The 27,462-nt window shown below is 36.7% G+C and overlaps 1 protein-coding gene and 1 long non-coding RNA gene across 5 annotated transcripts in view; one reads left to right on the forward strand and one right to left on the reverse strand.

Annotated features, from left to right (window-relative positions):
• The window catches only part of LOC113004672, a 46,756-nt gene that overhangs the window by 16,125 nt on the left and 3,169 nt on the right, over positions 1–27,462 (forward strand). The window lies entirely within an intron of this gene.
• LOC113002627 lies at positions 1,510–27,246 on the reverse strand. Of its 4 annotated transcripts, none has more exons than XM_026138747.2 (3): positions 21,082–22,222; positions 13,753–14,004; positions 1,510–5,680 (listed from the first exon to the last, which is right to left on the reverse strand). In XM_026138747.2, the coding sequence occupies exons 1-3, from the start codon at positions 21,374–21,376 to the stop codon at positions 4,014–4,016; spliced, it is 2,214 nt and encodes a 737-aa protein (XP_025994532.2). In that variant the 5' UTR covers positions 21,377–22,222; the 3' UTR covers positions 1,510–4,013. The 4 variants fall into 4 exon arrangements, with proteins under 4 accessions (XP_025994532.2, XP_039313649.1, XP_039313648.1 ...); XM_011165812.3 differs by lacking the exon at positions 21,082–22,222 and adding an exon at positions 26,606–27,246 and having other exon boundaries at positions 1,518–5,680; XM_039457715.1 differs by lacking the exons at positions 13,753–14,004; positions 21,082–22,222 and adding an exon at positions 8,804–10,302.

Raw genomic sequence — 27,462 nt, forward strand, 5'->3', positions numbered from 1 at the left:
CAAGGATAAAATGACCTGGGGGATGTTTGGGAAGAAATCTGAATGCAACTTTGGGAGTTCCAAGCAACGTGAACAAATCTTATAACATTTTTATTTGTGTAGCAATTGTAACAAAATCTCTATTTTTTTTATAAATACGTGAAATAATTAAGATTTTTTATGCAAAGTTTTATGACACTACAGAGATTACTTGTTCTATAAATAAATAAAATAAATAAATGAAGTTTAATTCACGTATTTATTTATAGAACAATTCTTCGTATCGCAATAAAGGTTTATATAAATAATCTTGATTACTTAAAGTACTTATAAAAAAAATATTAAACTACTTGTAAAGTGTGCAAGTATATATATTAATACGTTTTTAATTTCGAACTTTTGCAGACTATACGTCTAATATATCTTAAATGAAACACTTTATTTTATAAATACTTGGTTTTTTAAATCGATTTTCAAGAGATAGATATTTTCAATGCGAAATTTCTAGTAAATTGATTCTAGCTATTTCAATTGGAGTCCAATACAAAATGATTTTTGATACGTGAATCGAACATAATCAGCGAGCCTATTAGTCAGCACACGCGGACGCACAGTCGCGTGCCTAGCAGGTTTCATCATCTAATTATCAATACAAACATTACAAACAACGTCACTGTCTTTGCTTGACTGGTCAATAATTATCCGAGCAAATATCGACAGGTATTCGAATTCTGACAACTTTTTTCTTCGGCGCCGATGTAAACAAGAGAAGCGTGCTCCGCCAGTCCGACGATGCATTTTTCATTCGTCCTTCCTCCTTTTTATTTCTTATCCGAGGAAAAACGGCGACACACAAGGCAAGAATTAATGGTATGGTGCAAAGCTGTGAGCATCGTCGAGGAATATCATTAACCAGGATGGACAGACAGTCTCTTCACGCAATGCACTTTTGAACAAACACGCCGCTCGTAAAAACGATCGTCGCGTCGCAACGTCGCGAGATAGGATGGGTACAAGGAGAAGAGGGCCTCCGACTTTCCACGTGAAAAATCCTACACTTTCCAATGATTTCATTCGCGTCGCGACGCCACGATTCCTTCGCGCATAAAGACGCAAAAGGACTTCGGAGTCCTGAAAGCCACAATCTTTCGCGTTTAGATCAGATGCCGGCAAATTGTAGCCCGTTTTTGTATACGAGCTAAACTTTGTTTTTACATAATAAAAAAAAAAAAAAAACAAGAACAAAAGAACTAAACGAATAAAAAAAACAAAAGAAAAAAAATTAATATCTTACGGCACATGAAAATTACATAAAATTCAGTGTCTCTTGGATTCAAAGATAAAAATATTTTATTTTTACGACTATAAACGTTTTATTTTTATTTTAATGGGTATCACTGTCTAGCCGTTTACAGAAAAAAAAAACTTTGCCGATTCCTGACTTACAATTAGACGCATTGTACGTTGAGGTGTATAAATGTTTCGGGAGCGAGGAAAAGATATTCCAAATAAAAGCACACAGAAACGCTATATATTTCATAATCAACATATATTTACGTTTTGTATGACAATGTATGTCTTTAATCCTGAAAAGGGAAAAAATTCGTTGGACACTCTTCCCGTAAACATTTTGCGGGATACTCTTCGCCTTCGATTTTAAAAGTCTTAAAATTATCTTATTTTAAAACTTATCACTGTACATCACTGGAAAAATTATTGAAATTTGTAACGTTAAAATATTATAAATTCTATAAATGATAATTTTAATATTATGAATTGTGAATATTATGATATTAAAATTATCAATTGCACTTGACCAGGTTGAGTGTCCAATGGGACTTCCCTGATCTTCACCAAATTGACATTCTTGTAAGATTTGTATGATTAAACTGCGGTTACATCGGGATTACTGGTAAAATCATAATGCGCGTTATCACGCACGATTTTGCGCGAAATCTGTAGTGAGATCATAATTAGTTGGCGCGAAAGCGCAACTTTACCTTTTTGCTTCACTTTTCGTCATTCAATCACGTTACACTAATTGTCCGTCAAGCTTTAAAATTGATGGCGATGAGTAAAACTTACTGACCTCAATTTTTTTTTCTCTAGCCGCTGTTTCTCTTTAGATTCACGAAATTTATTCCGCCGTCTCGTTTTCATATTGAAATCACAAAAAAAAAGAGGAAACAAAGCGCTGAAAGTAATTTTACTCGTCGCTAATTGCTACTTATGTACAAAATTACGATACGCGAGGATAGAAAAATATATATAAATATATATTGTACAAGGTATAATACTATCGTTATAAAATCGGCCAAAACTCCGCGTTGCTTATAAGTAGGTGCGGTACATTTACACTTAAATATTACATACGTTATCGATAAAGACAATTCCGCCATTATATGATTATGAAGTGAAATGAGATGATTACATGCGATGAGGATTATCAATAAAAGCGCTGGCAGTTTCTCATATGAAAGTATAATTGGTACATGTCTATTATTATACGCGCGAATGTCGATACAATTATGACGATTCACCGAGTGTCATCGAAAACTGACATAAAGCTACACGCGTGTATCACACACGTGCCGATACGCATGATAACAGTACGTGGCTCGCAACTTTGTTTGTGCCGTAAGATCGCACTTGGTAGCACGTATAAAGAGAAAACCTTGCAGCTGATAACAAGAATATAAAGTTGAACAACAATATAAAGTTGATATGCACGCATAATTTTGCGCGTCCTTCTATGCCGCTGCGTCTATTTGCACAAAACCTGCAATTCGTAAAGACAAGCAATAGACGAGCCTTTTTGACTCTTAATAAATTTGAATCAATTTTTCGCCAGTGTGATTAAACGAGAAAATTTTAATCGGAGAATGAAACTAATTAATTTAAGTTAATTAAGTTATAAAGTATACGAGTCAAGTATTTTTCTTTTACTTTTTGAAGTTGGCGAGCCACGTTAACAAAATGATCGGCATCGTAATTTCGTTTGACTCGTAATCTGTTGTCTCACGGTGTCATCTCAAGCGGAATTTAAATGCGAATCATCAATGAAAATCAAAATGAGAGGCACTTACCCACCAGCATGAATGACGTCGCTCGTTCTACCCGCGGGGAAAAAAAAGGTTGATGTCGAATGACGTATGCTTGATGACGGATCGTAGGCATGATATAGGATGAATGCGTGAAGTGATACATTACACTAAATAATGAAGGCATACGTATCCTTCTTAAATACGTAGATTTTCACGAATACACATATTTTTGCGAATACAAAAATGCGATCCAATGACGATATAATATGTACAAAGTATATATAAAACGCTATGAAAATTACGTATATACAATACAAAACACATACGAATATACATATACAAAAAAATGCATACCGGGGAGTGATGAAATTGAATAAATTTAAATTAATGCTCCGATTAATTAATAGTAGTCGAACGTAACTAATAGTCTGAATTATAAAGAGCTCAATCAATAATCGATCGTCGTTCAATTCGAAAATAGAAATTAGCAAGTTCGAGATAAAGTTTTAAGATAAAAAGTCAGATCGATAGTAGTCAGGTAAAAGCATATAGCATACATAGCAATAGTAGCGTATAGTAGAATAGTATAGAGTAGTATGGAAAGTAGTACAAAGAGTGAAAAATAGTACAAATTTCAAGTCATCGAGAAATGTTCGACCGCAAGTTGTAGTCCGTTGTAAAACTTCTCCGTTGATGATCGTCAATTACATCCGCGCTGTGTGTTACGTCTGTGTTATGTATTGTGTGCGTGATTACAATCGCATCCCTTATCACCAAAAGCGGACGCAGGAACGCACGTAAGGAACGCATTGCACTATATGTGTAATATCACAGAATTCACCCTTGGAACACTATAGGAAAAAGCGCGGTCCGTTCTCAATTCTCATATAAATAATTTTTCAATAGCACGCGCTTCATGATCTCACCGCGAATCCTTCTAGCAAGTAAGTTCTCTCTTACGTAGACGAGTCCTGTTTCGACGCGACGATTTTATCTACCGGACAAGAGACGCTGCCAATCGTCATGGGCTTTTTGCAACACTAGGTCCACCACGACAAAGGCATCCTCGATGGAGTTGTGCGTCTCTTCCTGTATCCTCCGGTTGAGCACCCTGCGCGCTATACTCTTGAGGCCGTTTCGATACGGCAAACCGAAATGATGCGGGTACAACACACTAGTGTCGACGACGTTCTTGTGGATCATGCGTAACGCCCTGAGATCGTTCCCGAGACCGTGGCCCATCAGAATCGTTTCGGCGTAGATGAAATTCAGCAAGTCATGCTGCACTTCTGAAAGAGTCTTGGTGACGTTCAGCATGAGTTCCTCCGTGATACCGCTGAATTTCGTGTTATAGTCGATGATCTCAGAGCTCGGCTTGACGAGCGTGTCGTATACAACTTGACCGTACAAGTCAACGACGGTGACTCTAGCGAGCTCCAGACCATGCAGTGTGAAGCACATCTCACAATCCATCGCGTAGATGCCGTAATTGTTGTCGTGTTGGAACACCGGGGACGGCACGGTGTGCACATAATCCGCGAAAGGCCCGTTGATTCCGGGGACTAGGCCGGTCCATACGTGCGTATTCCATTCGGCGCAGCCGCGCGAAAATCTAGACCCGTTGCAGCACGTATGGTACCAGCTGTTGTCGATCGCGCGGTGAAACAGCTTGCCACAGTGGTAGACGCAACGCTCTACGTGCATATACTCGCCGTTCTGATCGGTGTAGAAGATCTTTCGGCATCTGGCGCATGTTCTCTCCAGAAACCCTGTGTTGCCATCTATGCCAGATTCGTCCCTGTCTAGGCTCTTCTCAATGTCAAAACTGCTCTCGTCGTCGGAGCTCTCCTTGTTTGAACTGCCCTCCCTGTCGCAGCTCTTCTCGTGTTCGGAACACCTCTTGCCGCATGGGCTGTTCTCACTGCCGGAATGGCTCCCACTGTCATAGCTGTCTTCATTTTCAGAGCTCTTCCGGCTTTTCTCATTGTCGGAGCTGCTCTCGCTGTCGCAGCTCTTCTTATCGTCCGAACTCTTCTCGTTGTCGGAACTGCTGTCGCTATCGCACCTTTCCCCATTTTCGGCGCTGTTCTTATCATGATTTTTCTGTATGTCGGGACTGTTTCCATTGTAGAAGTTCTTCTCGTTATCGGACGAGCTCTCCTGTTCGGAATTGTCGGACGAGCTGGAATTGCTGTATTGGCCGCTGTCACTCTCAATCTTGGGACCCGACGGATACGGTACACTCTTTATCACCACGTAACCCGGACAGAAAACTGATTCAATGGGGTAACCATGCTCGAACAATTCCTTCGGCGACAGCGTGTATTCGCTTATCGAGGGTGCCAGATAGGCAGGTATGTTGCTCAGAAACGGCAGTAGTAGTTGTTGATTCTCGTCCGGGACATCGTCATTGCTGGACGTGTCGCTGGTGAACACCTCGTGAGACGAAGGCTCCTCCGACACGTTGACGTGTTGAAACCGATTCCTGCTCCTGGACGCTTTCCCTGACTCTTTATCTTCGCGACGTGGGGAACACTGCGATTCTTTGCAGTCAGCTTGCAGCGACGACGATGTCTTCTTCTTGGACTCTTTTTTCTTATACATATGGTACTGCCCGGAGGACTGGATATGTTTTCTCGTCTCTCGCAAGCTCTCATCTTTATTTCATAGGAACAAACAAATATAACGTAAGTTACTCTTCGCAGTTCTACATTGCTAAACATGTCCACACACACACACTTCTACACGCGCATGCAAATTTGACCCTTCTCTATCTTTCTCTTTCTTTCTTTCTTTACTTATTCTAATAAATGAAGAAATCTCTGTTAATATTCGATACAAATATGGCTGGCACAATGTGAAGAGACAAGCAAATCCGATGTCTAATGGTTCAAGGTGCTCTCGCGAGATTTTGGTCCTGAGAGAAATCGAAATCGTTAAGCAAAAACCGCCGTTTGCATTCCTTTTGAGAAAAGACAGATAAGAATTCACAAAATTTATTCATGTGATCTTATGATAATCCGCGCGGCGCGTATACCTTTGTAATTAAAATCACAAAGAGGTTTTCGCTTTGTGCGAAGAAGAATGTAGATTTTCGGCAAAAAAGTAAATGGTGTGCTGCGGGCGGCGACCGCGTCGCGAGTTCTTGACCCAAAAATTGCCTCGGCCTTTTTCGTCTCGCGGTGACGCGTTCGTACAACAAACAGAACCGATAAAGACTGACATTATTTCGTTCATCGTGGGTGTATACGGAAAAAAGCATGCGAAATTCGACACGCGATTATCCGATAAATAAGCTATCGCGCGATAGAAGGACGTTCGTGAAATCCTTCAAACGTCGGTCAGATTACTCTCATAATAGGCGACAATTGGACGGAAACGAACTACGTGGTGAAAGAACGAGTGTAAAGGCCGTCGCACGTAAAAAAAAAAAAAAGTTAATCGTAACCGTAAGTCCATAAACAAATCGATCAAAAATACATCTTACATTTTAAAATGCTCGACTATGATTGGTCGACATGCTTACAATCTTACGATTACGACTAAAACGTTTTTTACGCGCGATGGTCTTAAAAGCGAAGAACTAGAAGAGGTGCAACCAATGAATAACCAATAGATGGGGTGAATATATTTTAATCGAATTTTAATCGAAGAAGTTTAGAGAAACTTCTTTTGTGCGCAGCTCTAAGAAATACTGAGAACAAAAGATGGGATTAACGTGTTCCTAGATGTGGATAGGACACCTGTTGGACTTTTGTTGTCCAGACTCCGCGAAGACAAAGGCAATGATAACATGGCCGGAAGTACGTTAGTAGAGATGACAACACTTGGTGTACAAAGTAGAGGTAGGGTAAACGTAAAGGGTTAGATCGAATCCAAATAAAAATCTGGAGGAAGGTAGAGAGATAGAGAGAGAGAAAAAGAAACGTCACGTACGCAGCCGTTCGTGCCACCCACATCTCGTCCACGTGCTGTTGGATACGTCGCTCAGCGGCACTCGCGACTTGTTCGCGCCACTCGATTCGTAGGCGCGGCGATTCGCAGCGCGAGGCAGATCATAGCGAGAGAAAACCATCTGGCTGACTGTCGCCTCCGCGACGACGAGTACGCGTTCGCGATTTAATTTCTGGAAGACGCGCGCGAGTACGGCCACGCGGCGGCGCGTTGTTTTCATTCGCAGCCCGTGTTATCTCGTTGTGCGAACGCGTTGACGCACCGCGATATTTCCGCCCCGAACGGAGGGAAGGGGAATCCTGAAATTTACGGAAAGTACGCCGGCTTCCGCTGCGAGAGGGAACGATGCGTGATCCGCGACACGCGGCGGCGCGTTCGAGAACAGAGAAATCGCGAGGAGGGACTCGGCTTTTTATTCGAAAGAGCGCTCGCTCGCATGGCACAAGCGACAGCTGCGTTTTACGTATGCTTCAGTTACCTGAAGCGATGAGTAATCGATTCGTTTCCTATTGTTTCTTCATCCTAAAGACGCAATTTTGAAGCTTCCTCCGATAAGAATCCCACAGAGAAAAATGTAATTCTCCACGCTGAGGTGCACGCAGGCCGTTTGTAAGACATGTAGAACGGATATTGTAAAAGATTAAATCTGCACAGAGGCTTTACAATCATTCTAACGTGTCGTCGCTCACACAAACGCGAGTCAAACGAGAGACTTTCTTTAGGGAGAAGCGATCTTCTACCAACTCCTCCCGACAATCGCCTCGCTTCGAGCGGATGTCTAATTCGATGCGATTATTTCATTCAATCGCCATCACGATTCGCGCTAACGTCGCTTCGCGCTCTGATTGCTAATCGGGAGAGAAGAGAGAAACAATCCGCCGCGAGAGGAGACAATTAAGCTGTCTCTCGAGATAGTTGTAAAAATAACCGGAGGTAAGCTCGATGAGGCGCTCAACACGCGACTTTCGCTAATTACTATAACCGATGAAAAGAAAGGACGTGACGTGTGTTACTTTTCGCCGGTCAGCCGCCTCAGTCACGTCCTCGCGATAAATTTGCGCGTCGTTCGCATGTTTGGACGCTCGTCGAGATAAAAATAGCTCGGTTGCATATGGTCGCCCCGCATAGTGGCCGATGGAGGAATACTACATCTCGCGAAGCAAGTATCGCGCGTACGGAGCCCCTATTCGCAAATGCCAGGTATAACGCGCTCGAAAAAGTATATCATGACCGATGGGATTTACAATGACAGATATTTAATGCGTCCTGTGCGTACGCAGATTGTGCTTTATATCGTTTCCACACCTATTGTCGAATGTAAAAATTATCCTCAAGTTTATTTTAAACGTGACTTTCCAAGAAGCGATGCGTTTCTTGCGGAGAAAGTATTGGGCTGATGCTGAAGTTCTCTGATTTTTCCATCAAAGGAATTATAGATCTTCGTATCGTAAAACAGTTGGAAAAAGGATATTACAAAAGTTCTGTCTAAATAAATTAAACACAAAGAATAATAAAACAGTACCAATTTTACATTTTAATTTTGTTAAAATTAAGTTTCCAAGTTTATTTAACAAATGTGACGAATCTTTTGCGTCAACCTAATAGCAAAAAGTATTTGAATATTCATAAAATTTTTCTCGGGGCTTCGTTATAAAAATATATTCAAATTTCCGGACTGCCTGACTTCGGATTTTCCAGGAAAGCAAAAGCTAAGTCGCATGCAACGCTGGCCGTTTGAATTATTTAGAAATACAGCAATATGATTGATAATCCCGTATACATCTTAATTGTATATCGATTCAATTTCTCGCAGTATTTTTACTTACTTGACTTCCCCGCAAAATTCTTTAAAAATTCGAGATTTCGGCTCGTAAGCTTCCATCGCAGATACCTCTTCGGAGACGTCATCCGAAGTCACGCGAGATCAGATTTAGCCACGTGTCGATAGAGGATAAAACGTAGATTTGCGAGTAACGCCGAAACGCGCCGAAAGTTTTCGTCGCACAAGCGGGATATCGGCAATTGAATTTGAGCCAACTGCGCGCCCAAACGGGTAAGAGCGAGCCGAGGACAGGCCCGCGAGAGCAAACGGAAGGAGAGACAGAGGCAGGCGGAGACGTGCACATACAGATGGGAAGAAGCGGACATAAGAGGGAATCGCTTGTTGCTCGGCTAACGGAATGCAGTATGACGGCGTCGTTCCAATATGTACCGTTGCGTCATTTAATAGAATCACTCCGCTCCTCTCTCTCTCTCTCTCTCTCATTCGTTCGAGGAAACCCGGTACAACTTTCCGACGAAGCGTGACTAAGTCGTTACGCGGACGCGGGAACCGCGCGAGGATTCCCGCGATAATTTCCGTCGAACGGATTATGACGCGAAATGAATGACGCCGACCAGCAATTCCGGTAGCCCAAGAGAGACGCTCGAATTGGAGTCTGACTAATGAGAGACCGTGCAGTGCGATCAGTGCTGCCGCAGACGAGAAATTAATGACAGCCCGTTGGAATTTGTAGCTAATTTAATAACTGTCGATTATTCGACCAGGAAGCTGATTTATTATGCGGTCTGATTATTATACTGTTATTTATTGACGCGTGACTTTTTGTTATCTAGCTTCGTTCGCGTATATATCTAGAGCGTATCTGTTGATGTATCCGTGCGACGAGTCTGGGAGCTGGATAATCCCAGATAACATCGTCGTGATACTCCGTTATAGAATCTCGTGTCGCAATGAAATAATCAGTGTAACATATGATCGTATGCAAAAGAACTAATAAACGTATAAGAGAGAGTTGCCAAAATTGTACTAATACTTTCTTGTTTGATACTAATGATTTGCAAGTTAATATTGTGAAATTGGACGTCAATTGATATTTAAGGTACCTACTCCTTAACCTTTCGCCGAGAACAAGTTAACATTTGTTATTTTATATCTTTCATGATCCTTTTTATGGCGTAATGTAAAAGATACGAGTGATAAAACAAGCAATCTCCTAAATCGTATCTGTCGGTTTCCAAAAGCATATCTCCTTTGAAAATAGTGAATTTACGAATTAAAATAATAAAATATTTGGTTGGAAAGATTTATATATATATTATTATAACAATCACAAAATAAAATAAAAAATATTCATACATAATAATATAATAAAACGATTAGTGAATTCGATACGGGAATTCATATTTAATATTTCGTTTATCGAATATAGACCGGGCATATTTATCATTTTATAACTACATAAACACTGCATCATATTACAGCATGATAAACAAATGATAAATAAATAAACAAGAGTCATCAAATTTCCAATTATCGAATAATGTTTCTGCTTGATATGATTTAAAAATGTATAATAAATTTTATTAAATTATTTCAATTTTATATAATAATTGTAATAATTTTGTAATAATATAAATATAAAATATTGTACAATAAATCTACTTTTATAAAAACATAAGCATGCAGAATAAAATGCTAAATTATTATCAGCTATAATTAGTTGATGAAAAATTGCATCGTATTTTTTTAAAAGTTTGTAAGAAAAAAATTGATACGATTTAGGTGACTGGTACGTGTCAGTGATATGCTCCTCTAACAATAAATTAAGAAATATTAGTTATATTATAATACAAAAATGTCGTCACATAAATAATGATTTATAACATATTTTCGTTAATAATAATGTCACTAAAATTGCCTAGGAACGAACTATCTTCCCAAAAGTCCAGTTTTTCCAATTTTGATCTGGACTTTACTTCTTTTCATGCAAAAGTGGGGCAATTCCCGGCAATGAGATAATGTTAATGATCAAGCTTGTCGATTTTTCCACGCTTACGCGACCGCGATGTTTCTTCATGCAAAGTAAATACCTAGATACACATAGATATACCTAATAGTCGCGCCAGACTGTATACCTACCGCACCGAACCGATTCGACTGTCTCGTGATTCAATTTAATCTATTCGTGCGGCGCCGCAAATTTTATTCGCATTTTATTCACCGAAACAATAATATAAAAAAAGAAATAAGTGACAAATATATATTCATGTTATTTAATTCTTTTCGCTTTTACGTAACCAAATCAGATTTTTAACCTGCTAAAACGAATTATAATAATAATAGTAATTGCGGAATAAAATCTTCGATTTATTCGCGCGTTTGTCAGTGCTGATGAACTGAATTATTTAGACCAGTGGTCGGCGTTAATCGCAACTTTTTCATTCTGATTTTCGTGTCGAACATGCCCGCTATCCCTACCTTATCGCTCGCATTTCGGCAATAAGCTATCGGATGACAACGTCACGTGATTATGGCATGCAATGCTCTGAGCAGCGGTATCATGCGATGGAACTGATTTCTCTACTGAAACATTTTGTCGGTACGACCGCTACGACAAAGAGACAAAAGAGAAGCGAGACGCCCGTTTTATTTATTGTTAAACATATCCGGCATCTCGTTGCCGAAGTGGAGATGGTAGGCGTCTACACGAAAATCAAGCCGAAAGTTGCCTTCAACCAGGGATCCGAACCGAATCGGAATCGAAATCGAAAATTTATAATTTTTTTTTTACATGAATCGAAATTGAAACCAAATTCAATAAAGTTTATAATGCCGACATATAAAATTATTATCGGCTTAGTTTTTTTTCTTGTTTTTAATCTATACATAGATGTTTTTTTTTGTAGCTGAATTTTACAGTTTAAAACGGAAACTAAAAATTATTATTTTTTTAACGTTTTTTTTTATAGTTATTGTTACTCGCGTGAGGAGACGAATTTAAAATAAAAAAAAGACTGTTTTCTATATTTATTCTAGTAAACTGTGTATGTGTGTACGTGAAGAGAAAAATAGACATTTTAAAATGTACTACTGCCTTTCAGGTCATACCCCCCTTCAGGTAGTACATTTTAAAATTCAGGCAAAATTTTAATTTGGAAAAACCTTTCGGTCCGGGTCCCTTTCAATACAACCTCTAGAAAAATGAATTTAAGAACAAAGAAGCAAAAGAAGCTCAAAGATCAAAAGGAAGTTCGCAAATTGTGGGCGGGGTTAAACGGAATCACGAATTTACGCATCGCAGTTGATGTGCGTCTCGCATCTTATCGTATCTTATCCAAATTGAACGCTTTAAACGACAAAGGAAGAAAAAAAAATTGTAATGCGTATTACGAAGATAACAAAATTTTGTATATCGATAGATCATTACGCGTTTCCTCGATGACTCACTGAATTTTTTTTCTAATATGCCAGACGAAATCCGTTCATCGCGATCTTCATTTGCAATCTAACAGAGTATTCTTATCTAATGGTAAAAATTTAATCGATATTTCATATCTGGGCGTTATTAGATTATCCTTTTTCCGCAATATGGTATTTTTTTCCTATCTACCTTTAGCGGCATGGTATCTAACTCGAAACTTCATAATTTACTCTGTAAAATGTATGTCGGCTATTCACGTTGCTTAAACGTACAATTGTCGGTAGAGATAAAATATTCCTCTTTTACGAGATGTCGGCATTAGTATTGATCAAAGATACACTACATCCTCCACAATAATCAGATTAAAGTAACGATCGTATCCGTAGTTCTTCCTTGAGAAACGAGGATTTCTTGTTATTATCTGTCTCTGACTCACGTACTACGTTTTACTCTATGCAAAACGAAGACAAACAGAAACAAGAAATCCTCATTTCTAAAGGAGGAACTATAAATCGTTCACAAAACAAAAAAAAAACGGTGGAATTATTTGGGGGAAAAAAACTGTTACGAATGATACAGGGTCATTGCACCATCAGTCAATGAACAAATATAAAATAACTTAATACACAATTATATTTTCAAATAAAAAGAATTACATTTTAATAAAATCTTCATAAAAATTAGATTTTAACAATATCAATTAATTTCTGCAATTGATTATTTTGAAGTCTTATTATTTTAATAGTTTTTCTAAACAGTCATTTACTGGCGACTGTGCAGCGACTGGTGCAACGACCCTATACACGAGAGAAGACTTCATCGATCGATGCTAAATCACGAGAAGTTTGTAAAAGTGAGAAGTGCGGTTTGCAAAATGGAAAATCAGCTAAGAAAGAAAGAAAGAGAAGGGCGATACTATGCCGCTAGCATCTAAATACGAGCTAGTTATCTACACACGAATTATCACAATACACACGTCCGGCGTATAAAAATGGATTTACTTGATTTGCACGTTTAAGTTGTTAGTCGCGCGTGATTTACTCTGTCCTCGCGTCGTGTGGATCGTTACATTGACAAATCGATATGAATTAAAAATAGAAGATAGCTTTCTCTCGCTGTAACGTAACTCTTACGACGACACCGTAACTATAATCTTCCTACATGTCCCAAATTTTTTTTATACATATACATATTCAAACTTGAAAATTATTTACTTTTTAAAATAATTAACACAAAAATTTGACTAGACATGTAATATATGTTAAGTTTAACACAAATTTTCCAACTGTGCACGTTGCAATTAAAAAAATAAATCTTTATTATCTGCTCTTATGAAAAAGTAATATACGACATTAAAAATAACAAACATTAATGTAAATTTTGCCAAATAAGATAGATTGCCCCGAAGTGAATTCTTTACGTGTCAGCTTCCGGGTGACACTATGAATGTCGCGAATAATTTCCGTGATGTAACATCCTCCAAGTGTATTATGTCATCGATTAGAGTTACGCGAGCGAAGCTAGCAAACGTTTCCTTTTTTTTTTTTAAATTATTCGTTTGGAGTACGTACCGTCGGCACAGCTCGCTAGATATCTGCCGTTGCTGGAAAAGTCCATGTCGCTTACCAGCCCGGTGTGTCCCTTCAGAGTGCCCATCATCCAAGGATGAACTCGTTCTTGATGAGCTTCTCGACGTTTCTTGTTCTTCGCGCGTTTATTGCCGAACTCACGAGGTTGCATTGATACCGGTGGCGATGATGGGATGAGCATGAGCGATTCTGATGCTGGACGAATTTCATTTCTGCCCTCGTAACATTCTTCCGCTATAACGTAAAATGTAATAAAGATTAGTACTCCGAGTCCGAGCGAATTGCAATCCCGCAATTTCAAGTCGAAACTTTACTTTAGGATTTGCGTGAGATAAAATCGAAGACAATAAACTGAAATAATAAGTAAGAAAAGATAAGTCGGACATTGTAACTTACAGCTAATATAGGAACGATCATTATGATCTAAACTGAGTTTGTAAGGGAATCTGACATAACTTTCCCCTCTTTCCCAAGAGTGGGGGGATGGATGGATTTCCCCATGATAGATTTCCCCGTAAAAAAGGGGGGGGGGGACTTAGAACATAAAACTAGCCTGTAGTAGACCCGAGTTGAGATTATAATGGACTCAAAATCTGAAAAGACAATCCTCTGAAAAATCGATAATCCTTTCGATTCTTCATCTCTTCCATTATTAAATAATGCAATGTAATTATTTTAATAATCCAACAATTATTTTCATATCTGTATTTTCAACAAAATCGTTCTTTCAATGTACCTACTTTGAATTTTTAACTTGTTGGAATTTGATTCAATTATGTTAATTGGTTCAACAATAAAGCTAATTTGTATTTAACGGTGAGTCATAAATTTATCATTTGCGATTACTTATTTGTATTGTACTATACAAAAAACGGTTATTTATTTTTATATATTATTTTTTAATGATTAATGTACTGCTATGCATGCGAATATACAGTGTCGACTCTTTATCGACATTATTTTATTTCGCTATGATTTTATTGAATTGAGACAATTCTCTTTAATTTCACCTATTTATGTAGATCTTGATATTTGAAAAAGTATAGATTATTTTATGTCTGATTGCTAATCAATTATTTATGTCTGTTTGCTAAAATATTATTCTCAAAATTATCAAATACGTAATTTCAATTTTAAAAATATTCGCAAGGCACATGTTATCCATCAAATTTTATGTTACGCTTGTAATATCAATTTTTTAATGACATAACTGCATGTAATTACAACACGTAGCGTATGTACATACTACATATGCATTAAGCAGATATTCTTTCCAATAACAACAGAGCATCAAGAAATAAAATATTCTGCTATAAAAGAACAATGCACATTTGCCATTCGCTCACTGCATCATAAATAAGTATATAGGACTAAAAATACTGAAAGACATCATAAAAGTAGTTATACGTAATTTTTGAATGCATCGTAATGAGCATCGCAATTTCGTCACGCAAAAATATTTAAAATATATGTTTTTATATTATAAAATATAAAAGATATTTAGAAATGAGCGGTTGCAAAGTCATTGGGCAACATTAAACTTTCGTAACTTACGTTCTATACATAGTAAAATTAACCTGTTAAAAATATTAGAAATACAAGAAGTTGTATAGAAGCTATAAAATAAACGGACTATTACGTCGTCTCGTAATTCTACAAAGTCATGATAGCAATTAAATAGCTATGTTACAGAACCGGTTTTATCATCTCATAATATTACTTTATAATTATAAGCGCGGATGATTGAAAGTATTTCGTTAAATTGTTTGCTGCTTATTGTAATTCCATTTTATTAACGCGGTCATGCCTTGTCTTTTCGTAACGGCATAAAATGAAAAACTTTAATAGAAGTATGTGACGATGCTGTATGCATCATCGGTCACCAAATTATGCAATCACAATCGCGTGAAATTTAACACATCTTTACAAATAAATATCGTAAATAATGAATATTATTACTATTTGTATTATATATAATCTCAAATACTCAATACTATTCGTGTGATAAGGCAATCGCTGTTTGCGCAAATCGTACGATAATGCAACATCATCGATGTTTTCCGTCATATTTGTCAGACAATTCGCGCGCGTATACTTCGAGCATAAACACGGTATTAATTTGTTGATTGCGCAATGATATTAAGTTATTCGCGCGATCTACATGTTTTGCGATACATCTGCTTAACAAATACTCCAAGAATATCACTTTTGACAGGAAAAACTTGATAAGACGTTGAATTATTTAAATAAAAGAAGAATGCGGCGTACGATCTCGTAATTACGGAAAAATATAAGCGATCGAGATTTTAGCATTTTTTTTCCTCTTTCCTCGAACAATTTTCTCTCGGATAATGCCGTCTATGTGCACTCGTGGAAAACGGATTGTGAATTATGAAAATTGTACGGAATCCTGGAAATTTCCCATCACGCGGAATTCTGCAAATTTTCCATCCCAATGGAATCCAAGATATTTTCTATTGCCTCGAAGCTATAACTATTTTTATATTTTTATGATTTGTCTTTTCCCGCATTAGATACCTAGAAGACGAGCCGGTTTAATTACAAATTATTAAAACAAGCTCATCTTTATAGTCATTTGATTTTAATTGTTTGTGCTGAATATTTTGAAAATAAAGATCTAAGTTGAAAGAAATGGAATAACGTTATTAAAATAAGATTCATATACAATAAAGAACGATGGCTATTCAGGGTCAAAATTTGTCTATGAGCTGATTGCGTAAAAACAGTTTATCTTTATGTTATTCGATCTGTTGAACTCGAATATAAAGCTTAAAATTATCCAAAATGCGGGAAACTTTGTGAAAACGCAATTTTTTTTTAACCAAAAACCTTATTTTGTAGTTAAATATTTTCTGACGCTTGAAGTAACTTTAAACAAAAAAAATCTCTTTTTTTCCAAAAATACTATACAAATTATGATGCTTGGAAGATAAAAAATTTGTTGCAAAAAATCTTACTTTTATACTGCAAAAGTTGATGTCTTATTGCTACTGTTTCATAATAGTATTGGTGCATGAACGGGTTCTGCATCACATAGAAGAAAGTTTCCAGTGGCAAGATAGATGCACACTCCGATGCACATGTGAAACACATTTTGATAATATTCAAACACTGCGATTTAATAAACACGACAAAAGTGTTATCCAATTTAAAATCGGAATTAAATTGGTAACTTTCAATCTAATTTTCGTGCCGATGTTACTTATACTTTGCCGTTTAGGTCTCAAGAACGATCCGCCCGTGACTAAGATGCCGGTCAAACTGTCGTAGTAATTAAAAAATTTTCGAACAACCTTTCAGGTAAAATTTCAGCAAAGGTTCACTAACAAAGAACCCCCACTCCACCGATAATGGAGCAACGTTTCTCCGCCTCTTATTAACGAACAAACGCACAAACTTTTTACTCAAAAATCGTATTTTGTAGTTAAATATTTTCTCATGCTTAAAGTAACTTTGAACAAAAAAACCTCTTTTTTCAAAAAGCACTATACAAATTATGACGCTTGGAAGATAAAAAATTTGTTGCAAAAAATATTACCTTTATACTTTGTAAAAACGCAATTTTTTTTACTCAAAAACCTTATTTTGTAGTTAAATATTTTCTGATGCTTAAAGTAACTTTGGAAAAAAACTTTTTTTTTTTTTTCAAAAAATACTATACAAATTATGACGCTTGGAAGATAAAAAATTTGTTGCAAAAAATATTACCTTTATACTTTGTAAAAACGCAATTTTTTTTACTCAAAAACCTTATTTTGTAGTTAAATATTTTCTGACGCTTGAAGTAACTTTGAACAAAAAAAACCTCTTTTTTTCCAAAAATACTATACAAATTATGATGCTTGGAAGATAAAAAATTTGTTGCAAAAAATCTTACTTTTATACTGCAAAAGTTGATGTCTTATTGCTACTGTTTCATAATAGTATTGGTGCATGAACGGGTTCTGCATCACGTAGAGGAAAGTTTCCAGTGGCAAGATAGATGCACACTCCGATGCACATGTGAAACACATTTTGATAATATTCAAACACTGCGATTTAATAAACACGACAAAAGTGTTATCCAATTTAAAATCGGAATTAAATTGGTAACTTTCAATCTAATTTTCGTGCCGATGCTACTTTTACTTTGCCGTTTAGGTCTCGAAGAACGATCCGTTCGTGACTAAGATGCCGGTCGAACTGTCGCAGTAATCGAAAATTTTCGAGCATTAGGCATTTCGAGTAACCTTTCAGGTACTATTTCATGGACAAAGGTTCATAGACAAAGAACCCCCACTCCATCCCATAAAGGAGCAACATTTCTCCGCCCCTTTAAGGTTTATTAATAAAGAAACTTAAAGTGATTCACTGTCTTAGGGCCAGTTCACAACCTCTGGTTAATTTAACTGACCGGTTACGTGTCAACCGTGATTGGTTATTTCATGTCAATTCTACTTAACGACAAATGCGATTGATTAATTCCGATAGAAAAATCAATCGATTAAGTTAACCGAAGATTGTAAAACTGGCCCTTACGCGGTGTCAATTGTATCGCATGTTGCAATATGCCCATTGTAAGAACAGTTCAATTTCCCGCTTAATGTGACGTATGATAGCGTAAGCAAGATACAGCTTTTTAATAAATTATAAAATAGCAGTTCATTTTTCAAAGAGAAATTTTTTCTTCTAGAAAAATCCTAAGCAAAAATTTGGGCTGTGAATGAAAACTTAAAACGGTACAATGACTTTATGAAGGGATCAGCTCAAGGCCAGTAGAAAGTCACTTACGGTAGCTGGTCGTCATTACGATTCGCAAGAGATTACCCTTGTCTTTCTACCATGCATAGAATGTTATTTGAAAAACAGTAATATTCTTTCGTAATGCGATGACAATTTATTATTCGACGTATTTCAACGATTAAATATCTTTCAAATAAGAAACATTTTTCTGCAATATTTTCTTTTAATTACGTATTAAACGTATAATGAATTTAATATGAGTAATCCGCAAACACGTAATTTAAACCTCTCGATCAATAAAGTACACTTGTAATTTTACTTTCTTGTTGATTATCTTGCCTGGAAGTCAGATTTATAACGTTCGATGCCTACGGCATATACATTCTTTCGAAAATAAAAATATAAAAATATAAAATTATAAATCGCAAAATGTAGGAAAAAAACTCATTAACCAATACCATACGACCCAAGTGTATCGTACATGTGCATGTCACAGGTTTGCGATTGTAAAGCATGATTACCCGAGGCCGCGTGAGACGAACGAGGACTTGCCACTGAAGTAAGCAAGGTCGCGCTCCAAAATTTTAACAACGGGAATACGCGCTGCTTATGCATTCCGCCCACGTAGTCCTTTCGTTACGCTATGTCCCTGAACGTTCCTCTCGTCGCCGTCTGAGATCGACGTGCACGCACGCGATACGTCCACGTATACGCAGTTTATTTATATCGTCGCGAGCGAAGCGCATGCTAGGATGCCGCCCGATCGGAATATATATATATGCAATCTCGTTCTTCCCTCCCCCCCCGCCACCCGCGCGATGCAACCGCCAAGCGATAGATTCGGCTTTGCGAACGGGATTACTCTGAAAGTTATAAATTTATAAAATACCGAATGCAGTTTATTTTTCAAAGAGAAATTTTTTCTTCTAGAAAAATCCCGAGCAAAAATTTGAGCTGTGAATGAAAACTTAGAACGTACAATGAACCTATAAAGGGACCAGCCCGAGACCAGTAGAAGGTCATTTACGGTAGCTGCAGCCTAAATATTTTGACCATTGCTTCTGGAAATTTCTACGCTCATTGTTAGGCAAGTCCGTTAATTTCTTTTTCCCTGCATGTGGCCATTCTTTTCCTACCAGCATAACTCCGTAGAGAAGTTAATGAGGATCTTATGCTGTTTCGAATTCTAGCAAGCAGTACTCTGTCTCTTGCATCTACCCTCCATCGAGAAAAGTCTATATTAATAATTAAAATATGTGCTTTGCTGTAAATATAAAAATTTTTCGTATATCCGGTCCTAATAAATATTTCTTAATCATTAATATTGAAAATCAAGAATATTATCGAGGAAGTACAAAATATATAGTTTTTACAAAGTAAATAAAATTTGGAAATTTGTTTAATATTAACACTTTAAATAAACTGTATACATTTAAGAGATCTTTCTAGATCTTTCCAAATCTAATTATTACATTTATTTTTGTCAATGTTCAACTCGACAATGGCGAAAAGCAGATGAAGAGATACATTTAAGTTAAACGGTAAAATCGTGATGAAATGATATCAGCGCTTATTTTATAATAAGTCGCTTTATAATTGGCATGACTGTCTTAAGCCTTAGATAGATAATTAATTCAAACACCTGTTGCAAACGCACGTGAACAAAAATTTTTGCGTGACTTGCGTGACTTCTGCGAATGTCAAAGCGTGCGTACGACGATATAATTGTGCAATTATAACGTGATAAAAACGTTATGTCATGTAATAAAACGGAACAATGAGTATGCTAGAATTAATGTGCATAATATAAGCGCTACGAAAACTCGCGTTTTGCACGCGTACGCGAATCGTTACTTAGCCTCTCGTGTGTCTCCTAAAATTCGTGTTTATAGATTTTGCTCTTTTTTCCCACAGAGCATTGGTCCATGCCATGTAAAATTCCGTATATTATAAAAAGAATGGAGAAAATAAGAAATTTTCTTTCAGCTTTCTTTGTTTTAAATACGAGGACGCGTATATAAGATCGTAAATCATTTAGAAAGAGGAAATTGAAATATTTGCGTTTAAAGATTTTGCTCTTTTTTTTCCACAGAACATTAGTCTATGTCAGGTAAATTTACATATATTATAAAGAGAATGGAAAAAATAAGAAATTTTCTTTCGGCTTTCTTTCTCTTAAATACAAAGAAGCTTATATAAGATCATAAATTATTTAGAAAAGAAAAATCGAAATATTCTTTAAAACGAAATTATCTTGAATCGCATTCTTGAAATAATCTTGAATCGCATTCTTGAAATATTCTTGAATCGCATAAAAATCCGTAAACGCGAATTTCGAGTATATTCTTTGAAAACAAAAATCACAAAAGAACTTTACATATTTCGTTTTTTAGTATAACAAATTCCCTTGTCGATGCAATCTAGAATAAAATCTAGAATGCGCAACAATAAATAATACAAAATTAAAAATCAAAACTAAAAACAAAACTAAAATTAAAATAAAAAACAAAATAAAAAAAATAAAATAAAATGATATTCTATGTTTTTGTTTAATATATTCTGTCTTACGTCTCTCGCTGGAAGATGCGTATTCTCTCTCGCAGCGTCTTTGTCTTCCCCCTTCGAACGATTCGATACACATGCAACAGGCCTTTCTCTTTACGTTGAAGAAATGGAAGAAAATCATCGCGAGGCACACAATGTCATCCCTTCCCTTTTCTCCGCACGTTCCGCATGCGATTAAATTACGCCGTTCCTTACTGCGCATCGTTTGCGAGAAAATTATCGTACGGAGTTTCATTCGCGGGCATTGTTCGTGCATAACAGTCGTCCGAACGATAAAGTAAAATAAGAAACAAGACATATAAAAATAACACGTAACGATGAATGACGCATGTCATTTGACGTGCAACGTTCAAGGGCAAAGGTCAATAAACTACAGTCCACGGACATTTACATCAATATAAACAGAATGACTTGAATAAAAAAATTTACGTGGAAATTTACGTTTTTTGTCTTATTATATATAAGCAATCTTATTGCATACAAGCACTTATATAATATTCTTGATTCTGCTCCTCATGGTCCGCAAAGCCTAAAGGATTTAATCTGATGTTGTAAAAGTTTGTTGAACTCTCTTTTCAAAAAGTTTTTTTTTTATTATTCTCGATATCGTAAAATAAATGCAAAATCCTCAGTTAATGTTAATCCGCCCTCCCCACAATTGGCACAGCGAGTTATTGTTATTGAGCCAAAAATTTGATTGACGTTCTGCGTATGTCCGCGATGTAACGTTTCATTCATAAATTCGAAGAAAATTCAAACTGACTGAAAATTTTTCATAATCATGACTTTCCAGCTTTCTGATTTAACCCTTTCATTCATACATTTAAGAAATTCGCGTCTCATATTTAAGAGATACCCGTTCGTATTTGTTATGAATACTCTGTTTACCAAGTTTATAAATACGTGCCATCATATAAATTTGTGTTAGGCCCGCTTGTACAAGATTTAAAAGGAACCAATATATTCACAGATAAGATAAGATAAAAAATACAGATATTATACTATTTTATTTCATAACTTTGAGCCATATGGCTACAATGCAAATGGGAGGATTAAGAGAATTACTCTTGAGAGTCATATTTTCATGTACGATTAGATAATATTATAAAATAATAATTCTTTAATGAAAATAGTTCTTATTTATGTTTATGATCATTATCCACAAACAAAAGAAATATTCTGTATATAAAGCTTTATTAAACTAAAATAATTAAGCTGATTTAATTAAGCCAATAATTAAAACATTAAGAATATATCGGACATATGGTCATCGCGAAGTAAAGTGAATAAGATTACATTTTTATAATTTGTTTACTCTATCTGTTATTAAGAACTAAATTACTTTTTACATTAAAAAAAATTCTTTTTTATAAGCACTATAAGTGTTCAAAATAAATTATACAAAATTTTATTGTGATTGTCTATTTAGTTATTTTGTAAATAGCTAAACAAATAAATTTAGTTTTTTTTTTACAAAACTGACATCTCCATCACAATGAAACTTTACATAAATCATATTAAATATTTAAGGTACTTAAATAAAAAAATTCAGATTTTTTTAATTATTTCTTATTTCATTATTAATTATATTTTCATTAAAGCACATATCTACTTTTTATCAAAGTAACTTTTTATCCAGATAGATAATCGTCGCCAAATTTTTTCTACTACTTTCAAATGCAATATAAAACAATCTATAATTTTTTCATAATTTTCTTTTGTTTGAGAAATGTCATACATATATACAACTTTAAAGTATATACAGGTTTTCATGAAGAAATAACGTGCGAAAGCTTATATTGGCAAAAATTCTCAAAACAGATTAAAATAAAAAGATATCAGCGTCTTCAATTTTACTGAAAGGATTACGAGAACAAGCTCGAGTGTGAGACAACAAATTAACGGCAGAGATGCAATAAATTCCTGCACGCGTGCTCCGAGTTTCATAGCTCTGTTCTATTTTTAGATTTGGATCCTAGGTTGCAAAGCGCAGCGGTCTAAATGCAACAACTTTGCGTCACCTCTAAACACCATTTTAAATGGCCCCGGTGACATTACTAGCACCGAGCCGGCTGGTACCGATGCGAAACGCACGCAAGCACGCGTACCGTCGCACCGTGTCTGCGATTATACCACGAGTCTTCCGCTTGCGATCGTCCGCACGCCGCGGCATCGTCACGCGAATTTCACGCGTACGTTAACGGGACCGACACCTCGACTAACGGAAACCGTAGTCGCGCGCATTTATCGAAACGCGAGGGGTTTCGCGCGGGAAGGCGCTTCTACGACTTCTGTCGCTTTGCGGCTTCATTTTTGCGAAATAAAAGAGAGATATCAAAGATAAAAAGATAAACAGGACACGCGCTTAATCGCAGGAACTAACGGGAAACCCGCGACGCGAATCAACGATGCGTCCGGCCGACCGTGCGATCTCCAGAGAATTTTATCGGGAAGAAACTTTATCATTTTTGCGGCAGCGCATCGTCTGAGCGTAGCGATTTTCTGTTTCTTTTTTGTAATATATGTATTTTGTTATGACGCGAAGAAACATGCCGTTTCCTCTAACGCTTCTTGATCACGACCGACATTTAATGAAACTTACACAGAATCGGATACATATTTTTCTCTTGTTCAGTATGAAATAAAATGTAAGTTTTCTGAAGGGCCTCCTGCCGATTTGCAGAAGCGGAAAATGGGCATATAGGGTCGCTGCTGCACCAGTCGCTGAACAATCGCCAATAAATAACTGTTTAGAAAAACTATTAAAATAATAAACTGCAAAATTAATTAATATTGTTGAAATCTAATTTTCATGCAGATTTTATTAAAATGTAATTTTTTTTATTTGAAAATGTAATTGTATTAAGTTATTTTATGTTTATTCATTGACTGGTCCAATTTCTCATTTGATCATTTACTGGTGCAGTGACCCTATAAGTTTGATACCTGCATACGCTTTTACCTTAACTAGAGGACTGTGTTAAAAGTTTGGACAAAAGAATCAAACGCTTTTCGTTACGCTAGTAAAACTAACCGAAAACGATCCATCTTTGATGTCGGCATTTGTAGGTACTGACAGCATTACTGACCGTGTAAATTCTTATTAGCAATAAGAGATTTTACACGGTCAAGAATGCTATCAGTACCAACAAATACTGACATCTAAGATTGATCGTGTTCGGTTAATAGATGTAGAATATTAAACATACAAATCACTCAATAGTGATCTAAATTTCTTGATTCTTAAGCATTTATTCTCTTTATTTTTATTTCTTCTCTCTCTCTCTCTCTTTCGATTTGATAAAAAAATGTCCAATCATAGATGCTATCTCTTACGTCTAGATTTTAATTACGCACAGAAAAAACAATATCAAATATTAGTATCAAATTAAAACTAATATAGTAAAGAATAAAAACTAAATAATAATAATAAAATGCAATAATAAATTCAATAGATATAATAATTGACAAGGGAAAAAATCGGGTAAAAAAAAATATTTTCAATTTTAATAAATTAATAATATATCAACTTATTAATATATTAAAATTGAATATATTTTCCATATTATTTTATCTATGCAAAATTATATGGCATTGTGAAATAAGAGAACGAGTCGAGAAGAAAAAAAGTGGAGTCGATGATTTTCGGTGAAGTAAGCATTAACAGTTGTGCACTGAATGCATCGTTTACAATAAAGTCTTAAGTAGTACGAAATTGGTTAAACATAATTGCTTATTCTTCTATAAATATTATTGGCCAATTTCTTACGGCTAAAAGTTTGAGTCTATTATAAACGACGCAGAAGAGGATCTAAAGATGATCGAAACGTAAGCAGTTATTAAAAATTTACTAATCAGCATATTATGATTGTAAGGCATGATTTAATATCAGCATCTAATTAGTTGTAATAAATTTTGATCCGTAAAAATTCAACGGGTGACTCTTAAGATATTTAATATTTTAATTTAATTTATTATTCAGAATCTAAAATTTCATTGTTAATAATTTTTTTTAAATTTATCTATATAAAAGAAAAAAAATTAAAAGAAGAAAAAATTATATTTCTATATAAAAAACAATATTTCTTTGCGAGGGGAAATTCACAGCCGGCATTGGTGTACAAAATTTCGGCAGTGGACTGCCGAAAAAAGTAAGCAGTGACCTATAATATTGACGGCATTGTCGTCAGTGGTTGGGGAGTGGTGAGCTCACTTCAGAGTCGGTTTTTCGATCATGGGGTTGAGCACAAAAATTTTTGAATACTTCGGGAAAGCTTTAGAATTCTTGGGCAGGCATTGGCGTATGATAATGGGCACGCGGTAGTGTTCATAATTGCATGGCATTGCCTTAATTTTAATATAGGATTGACGGGATTGTAGGCATTGACTAACAATAAGCATTCTCGGCAGTGTACAAAAATGTCGGCAGTGTTTTACAGCAATGCCAAAAATCGGCATTGGTGTACAAAATTTTGGGTTGTGAATTCCCCCTCGTTTCTTTGTCATTTTATACAAATTTAATTTATAAATAAAATATCAAAAATTTGTTGCACGATTCATATTACAACTATTTTGAATAATCTAACATTAAAAAATTATTTATTTTTAATTTAATATGAATAATGCTCTTCTCAAAATTAATATAAATTAAAAATTAATTTGGAAAAGCATTATTCACATTAAATTAAAAATGAATGATTTTATGAAGCTAAATTATTCAGTTTTTTGTTTGTATTCATGTAATTTTTGTTTTCACAGTGTTTTGTTCATATAACTAAATTAATTTTATAAATCATTAAATTTAATTTAATTAAAAGAAATTAACTTATCAGTCCTATTATTCACGTAGTGTTACAATAATTAAAAATTATAATTTGCATAGTTAAAACAACTATAAACACTAATATACAGTTGACACCGAAATGGATAATAAATTTATAGTTAAATTTGGTAGTGCAATCATTTTTTTTTCTCAATATAAAAAGTGCCCGTAACAAAATGATCATCAAAACATCTAAAAAAAAAAAAAAAAAAAACCCGGTCTGTGACTCTTCGTGACTCACGTCTACTTTCGTTTTTTTTCTTTTATCGCGTCTCCTTTCATGTTTTTCGGTCCAATCGTAAATCTTCCACTCGATATTTCTTACGGCAAAACTTTTACTGCCAATTTTTTATCCGAGTAAAAGTTTACGATCTTATTTCTCAGAGAAAGAGAAAGAGAAAGAGACGAAAGTAGGAGTTTGCAAGAAACAGATAAATTCGCCGCGAGGGAAAACGCGTCGAAATTGGCGCGAGAACGCGCGAGCCGCGGATGCTGACGGAAGGAAGAGAAACGTGATTGACAAGCCAGCAGCACCCGGAGCGTGCAGCGCGCCGCCAGTGTGGGACATTTAATAACAGACCGGTTTCCGCTCGGCAGGCGCCAAGTATCGCGTGCATGCGTGCGTGCGCGATTCCACAGCCGCGAGAGGGAGGAAGGGGGAGGGGCGGCTACTAACGCTGGGGGGATGACTGAAGGGATGCTTACTTTTTTGCGAATCCTGGCGGGAACGCGACCGCCGATTCATGGCGTAGCAGATGACGAGGATGATCCCGCCGGCGATCAACGTGGCGAGCAGCATCATCAGGCCGGGCACGCTCACGCTATCCAGCACGCTTGTCGGACACGTCGTGTTCTCCATCTTCAGCCGCGTGCAACGAACGGAGTCTCGGCCGGCACTTGTCGCGAGAGCACCGCACACCGCGTGACATACAACAACAACAACAACGGCAGCAGCACACACCCGCGCGTGTAGCAACGTGCGCGCGCGCGCGCGTACGAGCACGTGCCAGGACGGGAAAAAAGCCGCGGAAAAGCTCGCGATGCGAGGGCCCCGCGATGAGCGGCACCACGAAACGACGACGAGCGAGAGATGGTGGTAGTAGCGGAAGAGAGTGCGCGTGTATGCGTATTGTTATCCCGCGTTCGCGCCAGTCCGCATGTACGCGTGTACGTACAACAACGTGCGCGCGCGTTGCTGCTGCAGCCGGCGCGTGTTCCGAAAACCTGCGAGCGGTTACCTCGCCACCAGCATCAACGAGCACGGAGTACGTAAGTTTCGTAGATGGCCGAACTGCCGAGTGATCGGGCGAATTGCGCTCCCCTCGCGAAGGTACGCCGCAAGTTCCCGCGATCACGTGACCGGAACCATGGACTCTGGAAACTACAGTCGGATGCGACTCGCGACACGTCGACGACCAGCGAAATCGTGATATTTTTTTTTTCTTCTCTCTTCGCGAGTTACAAATCGCCGCGCGATGTAAGCGTTCGAACGTGCGCAGCGATTCTCGCCGCTGTCTCTTTTTTAAATGTCATTAACGCCTCGCCGTCCGGATGTTGCCGCG

This window comes from Solenopsis invicta, chromosome 15 (genome assembly GCF_016802725.1).
Source record: "Solenopsis invicta isolate M01_SB chromosome 15, UNIL_Sinv_3.0, whole genome shotgun sequence".
Classification (NCBI taxonomy): Eukaryota; Metazoa; Arthropoda; class Insecta; order Hymenoptera; family Formicidae; genus Solenopsis; species Solenopsis invicta.